Source organism: Tupaia chinensis, unplaced genomic scaffold, assembly GCF_000334495.1.
Source record: "Tupaia chinensis unplaced genomic scaffold, TupChi_1.0 Scaffold000423_1, whole genome shotgun sequence".
NCBI lineage: Eukaryota > Metazoa > Chordata > Mammalia > Scandentia > Tupaiidae > Tupaia > Tupaia belangeri.
Window position 1 is genome coordinate 7,332,509 of NW_006159928.1, and position 18,124 is coordinate 7,350,632.

General features: G+C 38.5%; 1 protein-coding gene across 7 annotated transcripts in view; it reads left to right on the forward strand.

Moving 5' to 3' along the window:
• Positions 1-18,124, forward strand: part of VEZT (vezatin, adherens junctions transmembrane protein) — a 90,867-nt gene that overhangs the window by 21,944 nt on the left and 50,799 nt on the right. For 4 of the 7 annotated variants that reach the window (XM_014590264.1, XM_006154867.2, XM_027774347.1 and 1 more), the window contains exon 2: positions 9,294-9,425. The exons of 1 other annotated variant lie outside the window; for it this stretch is intronic. In XM_014590264.1, coding sequence (XP_014445750.1) covers positions 9,294-9,425 — 132 coding nt within the window. Of the gene's footprint in view, positions 1-9,293; positions 9,434-18,124 lie in introns of those variants that run through there. 2 more of the 7 variants (XM_027774348.1, XM_027774349.1) reach the window with 2 other exon arrangements.

Sequence of the window (18,124 nt, forward strand, 5' to 3'; positions counted from 1 at the left end):
TGATTAAATTTTATTTCCTAATTTATTTTCATGAGAAAGTAAGGGAGATATTTTCCATGGGGCCTTACTAGGCAGTGGTCCTCCATCCCAGTCTCCCAGTTAGCTAAACTTCAAGGATTCAAACTAGGATAGAGGAATTGACAGAGAAGAAGAACAGAAGGAAACACTGTAGCAGTGACTTCCTAGCTTCAAGATAAGACACTGGCTGCTTCTTTTCCTGATGGAGGTGCTGAATGGTGGCGGATCTATAGTATTAATATTGATGGTGTCCCTGGTGTCAAAAGAAACCACTCTGTGAGGTGCCATTTGTTGGAGAGGCTAGGTTCCTTTTGATATGTATCTAACTTCCCTAGCTAATATCTGTAACCCAGTTTAATTAGACATATTTTTTTCTCTTATGTTATACCCCAGCAAAATTTTTTAAATAAGGAAATTATTTTATTGGAAGACTGAAATTCATTTAAAAGAACATGAAGTTTATGTGGACATTATCTCCCAATCACTTAATCCAACTAATATCTTCAGGTTGTAAAATTTAAATCCCTATTAGAGTGAAACATGAGTTTATACAGATTACAATTCTTCAGATTCGTTTTAATAGTAGAACATTCTGAGCCTTTTAAAGGTTTTTATAGATCATCACAATAGTTACTAAGTATCACCAAGTTGCTGCAATGATTATTTTCTGTAACAGTATTGATGGCTGATTAAAATCTTATTGCATAAATTCTGGTACAGTTATTTTGAAGGTAACTCATTTTATTTTTAGAAAACCTATTGTGTCTTTGGATTGCAAGTCATGGGAAAATAACTAATTTTCCATTTGGCTTTTTGCTTTTTAAATCAATTATTCTCCCAAAATAAAAGAAATGATTAAAGCAACTGCTAGGCTACTTATCTGTCCTGATTTTTCAGTCTGTGATGCCTCGTACTCTCAAAGTTTTTTCAGCCTTGGCGCTATTGCTGTGGTAAAGGCTGTGAGTTTTGAGCCACCAGGTCGAGGACTCAAACTGCAGAGTTGACTATGTGGGATCCAGCACCTCAAACACTGAACCATCTGCTGGCCCCTTAGAGTATGTTTTTGTTACTGTTGTCACATATTCTTTTCCTTCTTTCTTTCTTTTAACAGTTTATTACAATCTGTGTATTCTTCCAAAGTTTACTTCCACATCTTTTTCTTTTATTTTTACGTTTTTAAAACTTACAATTAATTGCCCCATAGAGTACATTTTTTTCTCTTTAAATTTATTTGTTTTTTACATTAATTCACTATACATCATTACAGTATACAGATGAATTTTCCATCCAAAATACACTGTGTATTGGCTTAATCAAGCACATCAACATACATGTTATCAGCGAATAATTTTCCAATTCTTAAGTCTTATAGAGTACATTTTTTAAAGAGATTTTTGCTATAGAGTGTGTGCACTGACCAGAGAGACAGAAAGCAAGAAATCCCCTCCCATGGGGGATGGCCACCCCACAATCCCTTCTCCTCCATTCTCCTCTTGGGATTTTGGGCATGCACAACCATGTACCCAGCATGAGTTTCAAGCTGCTGGGTCCAGTACTCGAACCACAGTTGGCCATGTGGGAGTACAGCATTGACACCATTATGCCATCTGCTGGTCCCTCACCCTGTAGAGTACTTTTAAGCAAATTTCAGACATTAACTAATTTCCCCGAAAAGGTGTCAGTAGGCATCTCTAACACATAGGTACCCTCTTTCTTTTTAAAATGATAATCCCAATGCATTTATCTCATCTAACACAATTAATAAAATTTTTCTAATATATAACACCTACTCTGTGTTTAGATTTCCTCAACTTTCTTACAAATGTCTTCCTATAGTTGCTGAAACCAGAATCCAAAAAAGATCTATACACATTGTGTTTGGGTGATTTGTCCCTTTAGTCACAAGTTTTCTCCATCTGTCCCATCTTCATTATGTCATTTATTTATAGAAGAAAGTGAGGAATTTGTTTTGTTTTGGTTTTTGGGTTTTTGATATAGGGTGCCTGCTTTTACCAGAGAGAGACAGAGAGAGAGAGAAACAGTGAGAGGGAAAATAAGAAATCACCCCCTCAGGGGTTGGCCATACCACAGTCCCTTCTGCAATCTCCTCCTGGGATTTTGGGCATACTCACACATGTGCCTAGTGTGATTTTCAAGCTGCAGGATTCAGGACTTGAGCCATCGTGGACCATGTGAGAGTCCAGTGCTTTAGCCACCATTCCACCTTCTGGCCCTATAGTGTTGATAAATTGATCTATAGAATTTCTATATTCTGGATTTGGTTGATTATATGGGATAACATTTGATTTAGTACCACATTCTGTATTTTAACCTATCACTTTCTTTTTTTTTCCCCAGAGCCTTTTGCCTTAGTGTGTGTGTGCTCACCAGGGAGACAGAGAAAGTGAGAGGGAAAGTGAGAAATCATCACCCAGGTGAATCGACCATGCCATGATCCTGTCTCCTCCATTCTCCTCCCGGGATCTTAGACATGCAAGCACATAGATTTACTGTGAGTTTCAAGCCATTGGGTCTGGGACTCAAACCGTGGTTGGCTGTGAGGGAGTCCAGTGATGTAACCTCTACACCATCTGCTGGTCCCAGCCTATCACTTTTTAATCTTATTTCTCAGAGAGCATCATGAGTTTTATTTTACTACCTGAACAAATTTAAGAACCTTATAACATTATTCTTATTTTGTGCATAAGGAAGCTGAGATTAAGAAAAGATCTGTCAGGTGAGAAGGTGGCATAAAGGTTAAGATGCTGAACTGCCATGTAACTGACCACGGCACAAGTCCCAGACTTGGCACCTTGAAAATTAAACTTGAATGTGCCCAAAATCCCAAGAGAAGGGATTGCAGTGTGACCATCCCCTGGGGGGTGATTTCTCACTTTCCCTCTCTCTGTATCTCTCTCCAGCATATACACCCTATGGGAAAAAAAAAAAAAAAAACCTTTAAAAATAATAAATAATTACATGCATACATACATGCATACATAAGTAAAATAATTTTTCCCGACTTATAACCTACCTGGAAAGTTTCAGACCACTCAGTGTTTTCTTTGGTAATGTTGAAAGCTTGATACGCTATGGTCTTATCAGAAGTGTCATAGGGCGAAACTTTTTAGCAAGGACCTTTTCTGTTTAATCTACGCTTAGATATTGCCTGGCACGTAAAAGATATTCAATAAATATGTATTATTGAATGACTTGCCTAACTCTGCCATCTCTGGTCTATTGCTCTCTGGCTCTAGATCTGAAAGCTTACAACTTATTCTGTCTTAAGAGTTTAAAGCAGTTTAGAAGAGTAGAGCTAATAGTAAAAACATTTTACCTATCACCGCTATTTCTTCATTTTGAAATAGAGACCAGCAGCAATGGTACTGGCACTTGTACAGAATATATCATAAACAGTGCATTAAGTGGGTGGTTCTAACTCGATCATTAGTGTAGACTCTGATAGGTTTCTGTAAGGTAGGTGTCACTAGTGAAAGATCTGAATGAGTCATTTTCTTGAAGTGCTTGCTCAGCAAAAATTGAGGGGTTTCCTGTCTATTTTTGTTTATTTTTCTTGCAAAAATTTGTTTCAGCCACCAGAACAATCTTAACACAACTGAAGACTCTAGGCTATTTTTCACTTAACAGAATTCTTTCTGGTGCTATGTGTGTTTTCTGTCAGCTAAAATTTACAGGAATAGTGAACCACAAGGATTTCCTGAGGAGGAGCTCCCGCATGCTGTGTCTAAGGTTTCTCATATTTCTTTTGGCAAAAGTAACATTCTCAATACTTCAAAATTATAGTTTGAGTCCAGTACTAATGATTTCTCCTGAAAAAACAGCTTAACTAAAACATTTGTGGTTCTGTTTTGCTTGAACCAAGGGAAAAAATGATAACATAATAGAGGAAATTACCTAGCACCATCCATTCCATCTTACCTTACACACACACACCACACACACACACACACATATATACAATCTCTTTCTAAAGCTTCTATCAACCTATAATACTACTCATGATATGAAGAATAGACATTGTTGTATTTGTATTAGTTTATAAAGCTGATAGCCCCAAACCTTGAGATATAGTGGTTAGGATAATTGTAATAGGAAGTTTCATCGTGTTGTGAAAAAGAAAAAAATAAAAATAAATGATTCCTATTTGGTCATCAGATTTTACTAGTAAGACATTATTTTCTTTTTTCACTCTCTTAATCTTGTTCATGTACAGAGTGCAAAAATCCGTCATTGTAGTGACCCAAGGTCCCTCGCCTTCCTATTGTTAAGGTTAGTGACCGGAGATACTATCTTCGAGGGTCTGACTCACTGCCCCAGGTAAACTGCTTACAGCTAGTACTGCTCCTGACTAACTTCAAAATGTTATGAAAGAGGGGACCAGCAGTTAACGGAATGGCTATGTCGCTGGACTCCCACGTAGTTGACTGCGGTTTGCGTCCTAGACCTGGTGGCTTAAAACTCACGCCAGGCGCATATGCGTGTGGGGGAGGGTGTGATTTCTCGCTTTCTGTCTCTATCTCTCTCTTTCTGGCGAGTGCACGCACCTTATAGCAAAAACCTCTAAAAATAAAAAATGTGGAGGATTACTGAGGTGGTGGCAGTGTAGCTCACTCATATACACAGAGAAACAGTGACAGTGACCTTATCACCAAACTTTTTCTTTTTTTAGGTTTTTGCCATAGGGTATGTGCATTTGCGGAGAGATAGAGAGAGGGAAGTCAAGAAATCATGCCCCTGGGTGGATGGCCACACCGAAATACCTTCTCTATTCTCCTCTTGGGACTTTTGGTATATACACACACATGTCTGGCATGATTTTCAAGCACTGGGTCTGGGACTTGAACTATGGTCGGCCATGTGGGAGTCCAGCACCTTATCTACCGCTCCACCTGCTGGCCCCTCACCAAACATTTCTTTTTTTTGGAGAGGTTGTTGCTATAGGGCACATGCGCTCACCAGAGAAACAGAGAGATAGAAAGCGAGAAATCACCCCCCAGGGAGGATTGCCATGCCTCAATACCTTTTCATCCATTCTCTTGGGATTCTGGGCACGCACGCACACGTGCCCGGCGTGAGTTTTAAGCCACCGGGTCTGGGACGCGAACTGCAGTCAACTACGTGGAAGTCCAGGGACAGAGCCATTACGCTAACTGCTGGTCCCCCTCACCAAACATTTCTAAGGAATTAATATAAAGTAGTAATTTTACAACATATCTCCTTTGCATTCTTAAAAATTACTCATGTGCTACAAGATCTATCTTGGTCAGTTCATCTTGGCTGACATTCAGTACATTTAGCGAGTGAACAAAACGTTGTTTGGAATTTTTATTTGTGTTGCATAAATTTTAAATTTTCTTTTGGCTCAAAACTGATTGAAGCATAAAAATAAATAAAAGAGTGAAGTAAATGCCACGCTTGAGAATACCTGTTATAAACATAATGAATAGAGCTTTAGCATTTATACAGTTCATGGTTTATGAAATGATATGATTTGCACTAACAGACAAAAAAAATAAGATGTGTAAATACAAAATATAGTGTTAGGTGTCTCGAAATTACATTTTCTTGAACCTGCATTAGATTCACCCCCAATCTTCAAAGGTTGTCTGCTATGGAACTTTGTCAAGTATTTAGTTATTTAAAGCCGTGAAACAAAGCAGTGATCCTGTTGGCAAGCCAGATTTCCACAACTGTAGGACACTGCCTTCTAGGGTGAAAGTGCTGAAATCTGTCATTAAAGATAGAAAAGGAACCAAAACTACCAAGGCATGACATAGCTCAAAGGGATATGTTGCACCTTTGACAAGAATCTTGTGAAACAACCCAAAAAACTAGTGGGAAGGCTTTTTAAAAATGTATTATTTATTTTATTTTATTTTATTTTATTTTTAACTTGCCACCGGGCACATGAAAGAGAGAGAAAGTGAAAAAGCAAGCCACTGGGTCCAGAACTTGGACCACAGTAGGCCCTATTGGTGGGAGTCCAGTGCCTTAACTACCACACCACCTTGCTGGCTCCCAGAAAAAGCATAATAATCTACTGGTAAAATTAACTGAGTCACATGGCACTGTTGGACATTGTCTGCTGGATACAAGGTGACTGATAAATGTAGTTTGTTGTGAGCTACAAAATAGCAAATGTTGCAGATGGTGGTGATCCAAATGTGTATGTATGCTCTGTGCAGAACCTACTTAAGAGAAGAAAGTATTCACGGTTTCTCTTCTGTTTATCGTTTAGGGGGGGAAAATGTATGCTAAAAATTTTCCCTTTTGTTATTTTGTGAGCTGTGACAAACTAGAAAAGGACAGGACATTGGGGTCAGTACTGAGGGCACATCAGCTAAGCGTGCAGTAAAATGGGCATTACAATCTGAATAAAAAGCTTACCTCCACACCCACCCCAGGGCCCCTTCTTCCCAGAGAACAGTAAGCTGTCAACGCCATGCCTCCTGGTGTCAATTGAGTCTTTAATTGGAACAGCAGTCAGCAAATAAAGACTGTTGAGCCAGATTGGCCACCCTTACCCTCCCTTTATTTTCATAAGGCTAATGAGCAAAAGAATGGCTTTTACATTTACCTGTAGCTGGGGAAAATACTAAAAAATGATACTATGTAAGACCTGAAAGCAATAGGAAGTACGAATTTCGGTGTCTATAAGTAATGTCTTATTGGGATGTAACCGCACTAGTTGGTTTATATATTGTCTCTAACTGCTTTCTTTCGCAGTAGAATTGATTATTCGTGACAAAGACCATATGGCCTGCAAAGCCTGAAATATTTACTATCTGGTCTTTCACAGAAAGCATTTGCTGACACTGAGTTAGGCGAACTCCTCTTTGATCTGCCTTGTTTATTGTTCCTCCCCATGGGAGTTCATTTGAAGAAAGGATTTTACTGTCTTAAAAACAAGTTTTTAAAAAAAGTATGCAAACTTTCAGAAGGTCAGCCCAAACAAATGAACCAGCAATCTTGTTCTTATGCCACCCTAAGGGCAGAACAGGGTGGAGTTCACAGTTCAATTTGAAAATGCAGACTGTAATCCAAGGCAGTATTTGAATTTACTTTATGTGCCATATAGGATTAACGCTTTATGCCACCAGAAATTTTAAAGCTGGTAGAAGAATATGACACATAGTTTCCATTACAATTTTTGAGTATTTTTTAAAGAGAGAAATTGAGCCAGCCGGTGCCATGATGATTAAGGTGGCTGGATCCCACGTGGCCTACTGCACAGTTCTGGAGTCCTGGACCCAGTGGCTTGAAAAATACACTGAGCGTGTGTGTGTGTGTGTGTGTGTGTGTGTGTGTGTGTGTCCAAAATCCCTAGAGGAGAATGAAGAAGGGACTGCAGTGTGGCCAACCCCCCTGGGGGATCCTTTCTCACTTCCTTCTCTCTATCTTGTTCTCCTTTCTCCAGCCAGTGTATGTGTTCTGTAGCAAACACTACAAAAAAAAAAAAGGAGAGAAATTAAACATAGCTTAAAAGGAAGACATTTGACCCATATTCCTGTTCTGTCAGGTTGATACCCAGCAAACTGCTACCAGTCTAGTAAATTTCCACTCTTCCTCATTCTTTCCAACTGGGAATATCTTCCTTATCAGTCTTAGTCTAATTTAACTGCCTCTTCTCTGGTTTCATGGCATCCAATGCATTCCTGTAATTGTTGGTTTACCAACCCTGTGCTGAGCTATGTGTAAGCATCTTTGGTGTCTTCATGGATAGACAAATGAGGACTATCTTCTTTTAGGTCAAGTATATTTCAGAGTGTTGGCTTTGGAGTCAGACTTAGAGTCAGTCCTGCCTTTCCTGCTTTCTCTAGCTGAATGAATCTTTTTCTTCATCTAGTTAATGGGAATAATAATAATGACAATGATAATACTTTCTAGAATTTTGTTGTGGACCTCAACTAAAATGGTATAAATAAAATAGTTAAGATTTGGGGGCCAGCAGGTGGCGTAGTGGTGAAGCCACTGGACTCCCACATGGCCAACTACCACATGTTGGTATAGCTCTAGCACATAATGTAGTCTGAAGATTTAAATATTTCATTGTATGAAATTAAGGTTTATCTTTACACATGTCTCCAACTTTGTGCTTTAGGGAAGTTAAAACTAAAGCTTTCTGTTTATCCAGAAAGAGTTGTCCAGCACAATCTTTTCCTGTGGTGACGATATTTCTGTTTGTCAGGGTTGGGAGATTTTTTTCTTTTGCTTTTGCTTTTTTAAGTTTCTTTCACAACATGTTCTCTTGCCGGTTAACTTATATAATAAAATTTAAATTGAGTGTGAACTGTGTGCCAGGGACTGTTCTAAAGTCCTTTATATTAACTTAGCTCTCATAAGGATCTTAGGAACTAACTCTAATTATTATTCCTGTTTTTAACTGACACATTTGATGTGCAGAAAAATATAAAGTGCCTTGGGTTACTTAGCTAGTAAGAGGTAGAGTTGGGATTTGAACCCATGAATAACCTCCAGAGTTTGTGTTCTTAACCACTGGGTTCTAATGCTTTTGGTTAACCATACTGTTTCATTTACCATATGCTCTTAATGTGAGTAATAGCTTATCTAAGGCAAGTTTCTTCAAGAGTTTTAACATTGTTTACAATGCCGGGTATACATCTTTGTACTTGAGTGAATTAATAAATATGATGGTATGATTAAATGATAATACTGGTTATAAAACAATTAGCAAAACAGCTTACATTTGTATTTATTTTCTATTCCATACTTCTCTGCCCATGGTTTTATTTTCCTCTCAAAACCCTTCCTTTAAAAAATAAATCTGTTGGAGATGTGAAAAAAAAAAAAAGTGTACTCATGGTTTAATTCTTCTTGATTCAGGTAGTACCCATTTTTCACTGTAGTTCCTCTTAGGAGCTATTTATAGTCAATATTAGCTATTTTTGGAGCAGTGTACTATAAGACTGTAAAAGTTTAGGCAAAGAAATTGCTTAACAAACCTATTTATATTCCTCAATTCCTTTTTTTCTTGCTAGTACTTGTTCAAAAAGTCTGTGTGTTTTATTTAGAGATTTTCCTTTTTTTGGTCCCTGTGTTGAATTGTTTGTTGATTTATTAATGTTAAATCATATTATATTATAATGGATAATTCACTTCTCATAGAAGAAGCCTTAAAGACTTTGGGCTTACTCATTGTAATAGTCAAGTCTGGCATTGAATTTAGCTTCTAAGACCTTTGAGATAGTGATGATCTTGAAATTTGCTTTACTTTATGTGTATGTTTCTTTCAGAATTCTCCACTTTACCAGTACTTGCAGGATCTAGGACACACAGACTTTGAAATATGTTCTTCTTTGTCACCAAAAACAGAAAAATGCACGACAGAGGGACAACAGAAGCCTCCTACAAGAGTCCTACCAAAAGTAAGAAAGCATACATGTGCTTTTTATTTACATACAGGATTTTTTTAAATGTTTATTTATTTCTTCAGTTAGTGAGAGAGAAAGAGACCCCCAACAGGATCCTGACACTGTGGTCACCCCCTTCCTAACCAGACTGGCTCGGGTGTCCTCTTGCTCAGGGTACACAACGAGCTCAGACTTGGACTGTGAACCTTCCCATGTCGAATTGCTTCACAGAGCATGTGTTGCCATGTCACTCCAACATGTCCATCTTTTATGACTTAATCTTGTGTTCCTTGCCTTATTGACTAGTTTTTAAAAGAATTGTTTTAATTTTATTCATTATCATTATTATTTTTTGAGTTTGACCACAGAGCAACAGAGAGAGAGAGAGAGAGAGAGAGAGAGAGAGGTAGAGAGAGAGAGAAAGCCGCCCAGCAAGCCACCAGGTCTGGGCCTCGAACCTATACCAAAGCCGCCAAGTCCAGGCCTTGAACCGTGGCTGGCCATGTGGGAGTCTGGCACCTTAATAGCTACTCCACCTGCCAGCCCACCTTATTGACTATTTAAAACTGCTTTTTCCCTTACCCTCACAAGGAAAATACCAACAAAAAATACCTCATAAGCATCTCCATGTTTTTTTCACATTAAAGTAGGACATGTACACGTATGAATTCTTTTTGTTTTGGAATATTTTGTGGGTAATTTATATAAGATAAGAAAATGAATATGATTGAAGATTCAGGTATATTATTAGTTTAAATATTAAAGTTACCTGGAGTGAACCAGAAAAATTCATTAAAATTATACTAAAAACTATCTAATATGAATTCTTTCTTAACTAGAATTTTTTTCTTTAAGCCTTTTTATATTTTAAAGAGAGCATAAATTTGGACCAGTCTGTAGCAACAGTTAAGATGGCTGGACCCCACATGGCTATCTGCACAGTTCAAGTCCCAGGCCTACTGGCTTGAAAAATACACTATGTGCATGTATGTTTATGCCCTAAATCCCAAGAAGAGAATGGAGGAAAAAGGATGCAGCATAAGCATCCCCCCGGAAGGTGCATTCTCACTTTCTCTGGTTAGCATATGCAGCCTATTGCAAATTAAAAAATGAGAGACAGGGACCAGCTGTTAGCATAATGGCTATGTTGCTGGACTCGCACACAGTCGACCGCAGTTCGCATCCTGGACCTGGTGGCTTAAAACTCACGCCAGGTGCGTGTGCGTGCGTGCCCAAGATCCCGAGAGGAGAATGGAGGAGAAGGGATTGCAGTGTGGCCATCCCTCCTGGGGGATGATTTCTCGCTTTCTGTCTCTCTGTCGCTTTCTGTCTCTGTCTCTCTCTGTCTGTCTGGCGAGCGCACGCGCCCTATAGCAAAAAAAAAAAAAACCTCTCAAAAAAAAATAAAATGAGAGACGGCCCAAATTGTGGGAAGAGGAATTGATAAGGTATTTCTTTCCTAGTCTTTTATAAGTATTTATTTTATTTATTTTAGATTTTTGCCATAGAGAATGTGCACTTTCTAGATAGATAGTTGAAGGGAAAGTAAGAAATCACTCCCCAAAGAGGATAGCCATGCTGCAATCCGTTCTTCTTCATTCTTCTCTTAGAATTTTGGGCATATACATGTGTGCCCAGCATGATTTTCAAGTGGTTGGGTCTGGGAATTGAACCACAGTCAGCCATGTGGGAATCCAACCCCTTAATCACTGTGTCGCCTGCTAGCCCATGCATCTTTTTATTTTACAATTTGTTGAGTTCAGGGTGGTTTGCAGAGACAGGGTGGAAAAAACACCCTGTAGGGGAGATGGCCACATCACAATTCCTTTCCCTCCATTCTCCTCTTAGAATTTTGAGTATACATGCACACACATACCTAGTATGTTTTTCAAACTGCTGGGTTGGTACTCCAAAGGCAATTAGCCATGTGGGAGCTGCCACTCATTGACCCAAATAAAAGTATTTCCTTTTAAAATATATATGCGTGTGTGTGTTTGTATAGAATTTATCTTATTTTATTTATTATTATTTTTTAATTTGCTATAGGGCATGTGTGCTTACCAGAGAGAGATTGAGAGAGAGAGAGATATCAGAAAGCAAGCCACTCCGTCTGGGAGTCCAGCACCTTAACCACCACGCCATCTGCTGGCCCTGGGATAAGGTATTTCTTTTTCTTTTTTTTTTTTTTTTTTTTGTTAAGAGAGGTTTTTGCTGGTCATTGCAGTTCGAGTCCTGGTCCTGGCGGCTTGCTTTCTCACTTTCTCTCTCTCTCTCTATCTCTCTCTATCTCTGTGTGTTGCTCGCACTCTGGTCAAATTAAAATAAACAAATAAAGAAAAAGAAAGAGAGACAGAGGTTTTTGCTGTAGGGCATGTGCATTCACAGGAAAGACAGAGAGAAACAGAAAGCTGGAAATCATTCCCCAGGGAGGGATGGCTTCATTGCAATTCCTTCTTCTCCATTCTCCTGTCCGGATTTTGGGCACACACGCATATGAACCTGGTGTGAGTTTAAGCCACCGGGTCTGGGACTTGAACAGCAATCAACTATGTGAGAGGCCAGCGATGTTACACTTACGCCATCTGCTGGTTTCAGAGAAGGTATTTTTTTAAACACAGTTTCCAGGGTAAATGATAAATGGATATAGTTGTCTTAGTTTCTGATCTCTTTTATAGCTACAGTATTATATATTTTCATATAGTAAATGTCTCATAATTGATGTTCAGCATTCTCAGACTGAGATACTAGAAGACTTTCTGTTCATTGTGTTCAACAAAATTTCTGAACCTATAGATAGCATATAGATTAAGACTCTGGATCCCACATGGCCCACTCTGTGGTTCAAGTGCTCAACTCAGCCACTTGAAAAAAATCACATTGGGCATGTATGCGTGTGTGCCCCAAATCCCTACCCCGGAGGGTAATTATCACTTTTCCTCTCTCTGTCTCTCTCTGGTTAGTGCAAGCACCCTATAGTAAGAAACAAAAAAGAAAAGAAGAAATAAAATATTCCAGTACATTTCAGTTTTAACCAAAGGAATTCTAATGTAATAGGGAAAATTAAAAAAAAAAAAAAAGATTACCTCATTTCTATAGCATTCTAGTTTAATCAATGTTTTATTATAAGACTTAATTACTACTGGGGAAGACATTTAAAGTTTTAAATTAGGCATTTTACTATGCCGTGATAGGGATGGCAAGCATAGGTCAGCAGAAGTATCTTCTTCCGTGGTCTTTGTTGAAAAACACCTAAAATGTGCGGTAACAAATCTGGCCCATTTACAACAGCAAAGTAAACAGCAGAGAGATGTTTTTGACTAACACCTGGAAAGTGAGGGGGAGTTAGAGCTCACAGGGATCAGAACCTTTTGCTGGTCTTTTGTGATTAGCTCTTCTTTTCCCTGGCCACTTTCAACTCTGAAGGGTTCTAAAAAGGATTCTAAAAGAAAACTCTGAAGATATATCTTTGTTTATTTGTTTTAAAGATATAGCTGAATAGATATAAAACTTGCCTTTGAGATTACTTGACAGCAAAAGGTAGAGAATGGCCAAAGGCTAGTTTTTGAGCAGGAGATGAGCCTTGACTTTTAATTTTTTGTTTCTTTTTGGTACAAATTTAGATTTTCTAGGTTTAATCTTTGTCTCTAATGACAAGTATTTCTATATATAGAAATGTTATTCACTTATAAATAAATCAAATGAGAGGTTTTTTTGGTTATGTCTTTTTAGAGACATTTTTGCTAGAGGACACATGTGCTCGCTGGAGAGACAGAGACAGAGAGACAGAAAGCAAGAAATCACCGCCCAAGGAGGATGGCCACGCCACAATCCCTTTTTCTCCATTTTCTTCTCTGGATCTTGGGCATGCAGGTATATGACAGTGTGAGTTCTAAGTCACCAGGTCTTGGACTCCAACTGCAGTAGACTACGTGGGAGTCCAGTGACATAACCATTATGCCACCTGCTGGTCCTTGCAAAATACTTGTTTAAGAAATTAACCACTTGACTAAGAAGTTTGTTTAGTCTTTATATTACACATTTCTTTCTATCTGTTTTTTTTTTTTTTTTAATTATCAGAAGGCATATACATTCACCAGAGAGAATGAGAGATAAGAGAGAGCAAGTTCTTTTCAATTGGACATGATCACACCACAATCTCTTTTCATTTTTCTATCTTGGACCCACATGCACTCGTTCCTTTTTTATTTGTCAAGCCACTAGGGGTAGGATTTGAACTGTGATTGTTTGGATCCAGCTCCCTAATCACTAGGTGACAGGGCTGTCCTATATCCTGCATATTTCTAAGACAACTTTTTTTTTTAAGGATTATTTTATTTAACTTTATTTATTTAAATTTGACCAGAGAGGGACAGAGGGAGAGAGTGAGAGGCGGGGGGGAGGGGGGTTCTGGGAGCAGGGGGAATGAGAAAGCAAGCTGCCAGGTCCAGGACTCAAACCACAGTCAGCCATGTGGGAGTCCAGCCCCTTAACCGCCATGCTACCTGCTGGCTCCTCTAAGACAACTTTTAATCATATGAGGTAAGTTTCTATTAGTTCGTTGGGGAAGTCATGAGGTATTTTTCTGTTTTTTAATACAAAAATGCATCATGACTTTCTTGACAATCCAATAATTTTGTCTAAGCCTAAGGCTGCTAAATTTTAGAAAGATTTATGTAACTACATAGTTGATTTTCATGGAATATAATTTTAGAACTGCCCAAGTTTCTGTCCAAGGAGTGAAGTATCCCTGTAAAATACCAGTTAATTTCTTTGGAAAACAATTTTTTGTACATGTATTATTTGTGAAATAGTCATTAGCACTAATTTTTCTCTTTTTTTTTCTCAATTTTTTTACTTTTGCTCTTCTAAGTGTGATTTTGTTTTGTTTTGTTTTTTTCCTTTTTTAGGTTTTTGCCATAAGATGTGTGCACTCACCAGAAAAGAGACCGACAGACACACAGAGACAGAGGGAGAGTGAGAAATTACCCCCCTAGGGGAGATAGCCACATCATAATCCTTTTCCTTTATTCTCCTCTTGGGACTTTGGGCACATACATAGGTGCCAAGCATGATTTTCTTTTTAGTTATTTATTTTACAGTTATAGTATGAATTAATTTTGGTACAAAAACTTCTTGAAATTCATACATAGTTTTTCCATTACGTGTATTTCCATGGGCTTTTTTTTTTCTGAAACAGTTTTGTTTTGTTTTGTTTTGTTTTTGAGAGATTTTCACTGTAGGGCGCGTGCGCTCGCCAGACAGACAGAGGGAGACGTAGAGACAGAAAGCGAGAAATCACCCCCCAGGGGGGATGGTCACGCCGCAATCCCCTCTCCTCCATTCTCCTCTCGGGATCTTGGGCACGCACGCACATGCGCCCGGCATGAGTTTTAAGCCACCAGGTCCGGGACGCGAATCGTGGTCGACTACGTGGGAATCCAGCGACATAGCCATTACGCTAACTGCTGGTTCCCAAACAGTTTTTAAATTAATTAATTTACATTCATTCCCTAAACATCATCACGGTATTCAAAATGTGATTTCCCACCCATAATATACTGCATAGTGGCTTAATCATACATGTTATCATCAATAACTTTCCATTTCTAGTTTCGTATATATGTGTGTGTGTGTGTGTGTGTGTGTGTGTGTGTGTATGTGTATTTTACCCCAATTTCTGACCCTCTGCCCTTTCACACCCTTCTCCTACACTATCTCTGGTGTCTGCAGTTGTTTTCCACTCCTTTTTCCCTCACATTTTATTGATCACACAATTTCTTATTTAATCTAACTACTTTCAATAGCAAGTTCAGCTGGTAATTTCATGAAAAGCAGTTTTAACTTTAATAAATCAAAGAAATGCTAAGGAACTGCTTAAAACGTAAAGCCAGGAAACAGGTTAGGATTCTGTTCAAATAGTGGGTACATGAACCTATCGACAACTCAAGACAGGACAAAAATCCTTAAAACTGGAAAACAAAGCCTAGAAGAAAATCAGCAGTGTTTTAGTTAAAAGTCATAAAATGCTATTTCACCACTTCAGTCTCATGTACTTAATTTATCTTCTGTTGTGGTTTGATCTTCCCAATTGAATTCTGGGATATAAATTCAACTCCAGACTTGTCCCTAGGATTAAGCTGGCCATTTTCTTAGTTTTTGAACTCTTATTTCTATGTATCTGTATTTAATTTTCCTGATATAGTACTCCCTTGAGAACTTTTTGGAGATCTGGTCTGGTGCTGGTAAATTCTTTCAGTTTTTGTTTATCTGAGAATTTTCTTGTCTTTCCTTCCCATATGAAAGATAATCTTGCCGGCTACAGTATTCTTGGTTGAAATTGCTTTTCACCACTTTGAATTCGAAATTGCTTTTTAACACTTAGAATATATTTTCCCATTATTTCCTCACTCACATTATTTCCGATGAGAGGTCTGTTGTTAGTCTGATGGGTTATCCTTTGTAGGTAACTTGCCGTTTCTCTCTTGCCAATCTTAGTATCTTGTCTTTGTGGTTTTGGTCAATCTGGCTGTAATGTGTCTTGGAGACCTTCTTGGGTTGATTCTATTTGGGATCCTTAGTATTTCTTGGGAGTGGATCTTTGAGTGCCAATCTCTAGGTTTGGAAAGTTTTCTTGCAGGATTTCATGGAATAGATTATCAATGCCTTTATGGGTCTCTTCCCCTTCTGGGATACCAATTATATGGATGTTTGGATGTTTGATGGTATCTCGTACTTCTCGTGTATTAGTCTCATTTGAGGGGAACAATTTTCTCAGTCTTTGTGGTGGATTTTTCTAGGCCAGCAGTTTTCTCTTCTATGTCTGAGATTCTATTTTCTGTATGATCTAGTCTGCTATTCATACTTTCAAGGGAGATTTTTACTTCCTCTATTATAGCTTCCATCTCTAACACGTCCATTTGATTCTTTTTTAAAGTGTGTAATTCTTCTTTTAAATCTTGCAAGAATTTCCTCACCTCCTGAAACTCATCAGCTTTCTCCTACCTCTTCCACAGTTCATTGTCTCTCTTCTCTTCCCTCTCTGTTAGCTTCGTCATTATGAATATTCTATATTCTTTATCAGCCATTTCCATGATTTCCATTCATCTGTGGATGAAGAGGAGTTATTCTTTTCCCTTGGAGGAGAAGTATTTTCTTGCTTTCCCATATTTCTTGTGACCCTGCGGTGATTTCTGGTTATCTGATGGATGGTGTGTTTCTTCCTAATTCTCGAAGTTCTATCTAAGTGTTCAGGAGTGTGCAGAAGGAGGTGATCTGGAATCTCTTTGCCGTTCTGTTTTTATCCCTTTGTGCAGCAGATTCAGTGGATATTGAGGAATATGTTAACCCTAATAGTATTTGGATGTTTGGCTATGGTTCCCCTAGATCTGTCTAGAAACACAGAGAATGGAGATTTAAGAGCAGAGCAATGAGATAGAAGAAAAAGAAAAGGAAACAGAGAGAGAGAGAAAAAAAAAAGAAAAAAAAAAACAAACAGAGAAAAAGAAGGAAAAAATTATAAAACAACCAAAAAATTTGTTCTTTTTTTTAAAAATAAAAAACCACATGGTGCAAAATCACTAGTTCCCAGGAGCCATGGAGGAGTCTTCTTTGAAGGCCTGTCCCTTGCCTCTCCTGGATATGGGAAGGGGAAAGGGCATTATTAAAAAGGAAAAATTAATCAAAAATGAGAAGACAGAGACAGAGGCAGAGAGAGATAGAGACAGAGAGAAGGCTAGAGGGGCTCCCTACCACTTGAGTTTGTGGGCTAGAGGTTGAATTATCAGTAGAAAATCTTCATTTCTCTTTTTTCCCTGAAATCACTAGTTCTCAGGAGCCATGGAGGAGTCTTCTTCTGAAGGCCTGCTCCTTACCTCTCCTCGCCAAGCATGATTTTCAAGCCACCAGGTCTGGAACTTGAAACATGGTCAGCTGTGTGGAGGTCTAGTGCCTTAATCGCCACACCATATGCTGGCCCTTACTTTTTTTTTTTTTTTTAATGTGATTGTGAGGTACTTACTTACTTGTCTGTCCTAGTATTCCTACTAGCGATATTCCTTCTCTTAACTTTTCTGGCTACTTTCTCTATGATTTTTAAATTTTATTTTATTTACTTATTTATTTTTAGGCAGGGTCTTGGTATGTTGCCCATGCTGGCCTTGAACTCATGATCCTCTTGCCTCAGCCTCTGTTGTAGCTGGGATTCAGATTTGCACCACAGTGCCTGGTTCCTGATTATCCATAAACATTCTTTTCATGAAGTTTTAGCATCATTCCCCATCTCTGCTTCAGCTGTCCTCTCTGAGCAGTCTCATCTGCTTTGTTGCCGTTGTTTGCCACTGATGTCCATTCTCCTGGCTTTACTGAGTGCAAGATGCCTGCTTGACATTTCCCCCTGCCTTTGCCCCAGGAAGCACAGATCCAGCGTGTCCAAAAAAGGACTGCTTTCTGCAGCCACTCCCAAAACAAACCAACAAAAAACATATTCTTCCTATATTCCCAAGTTACCACCTTCTCAGTTATCTTGCCATTTCGCATCACTCTGGCATTTCTTTGGTCACTAAAGGATTTATCAAGTCAATATCTATGCTTCTCAGATGTAATTCTTATTTATAACCATTTTCGCACTCATTATCTAGTTCAGGCTTTTATTATTATTTAGCTAAGACTATTTTTTTTTTTTTTTGAAGAGGTTTTTGCTATAGTGACTGGGGACT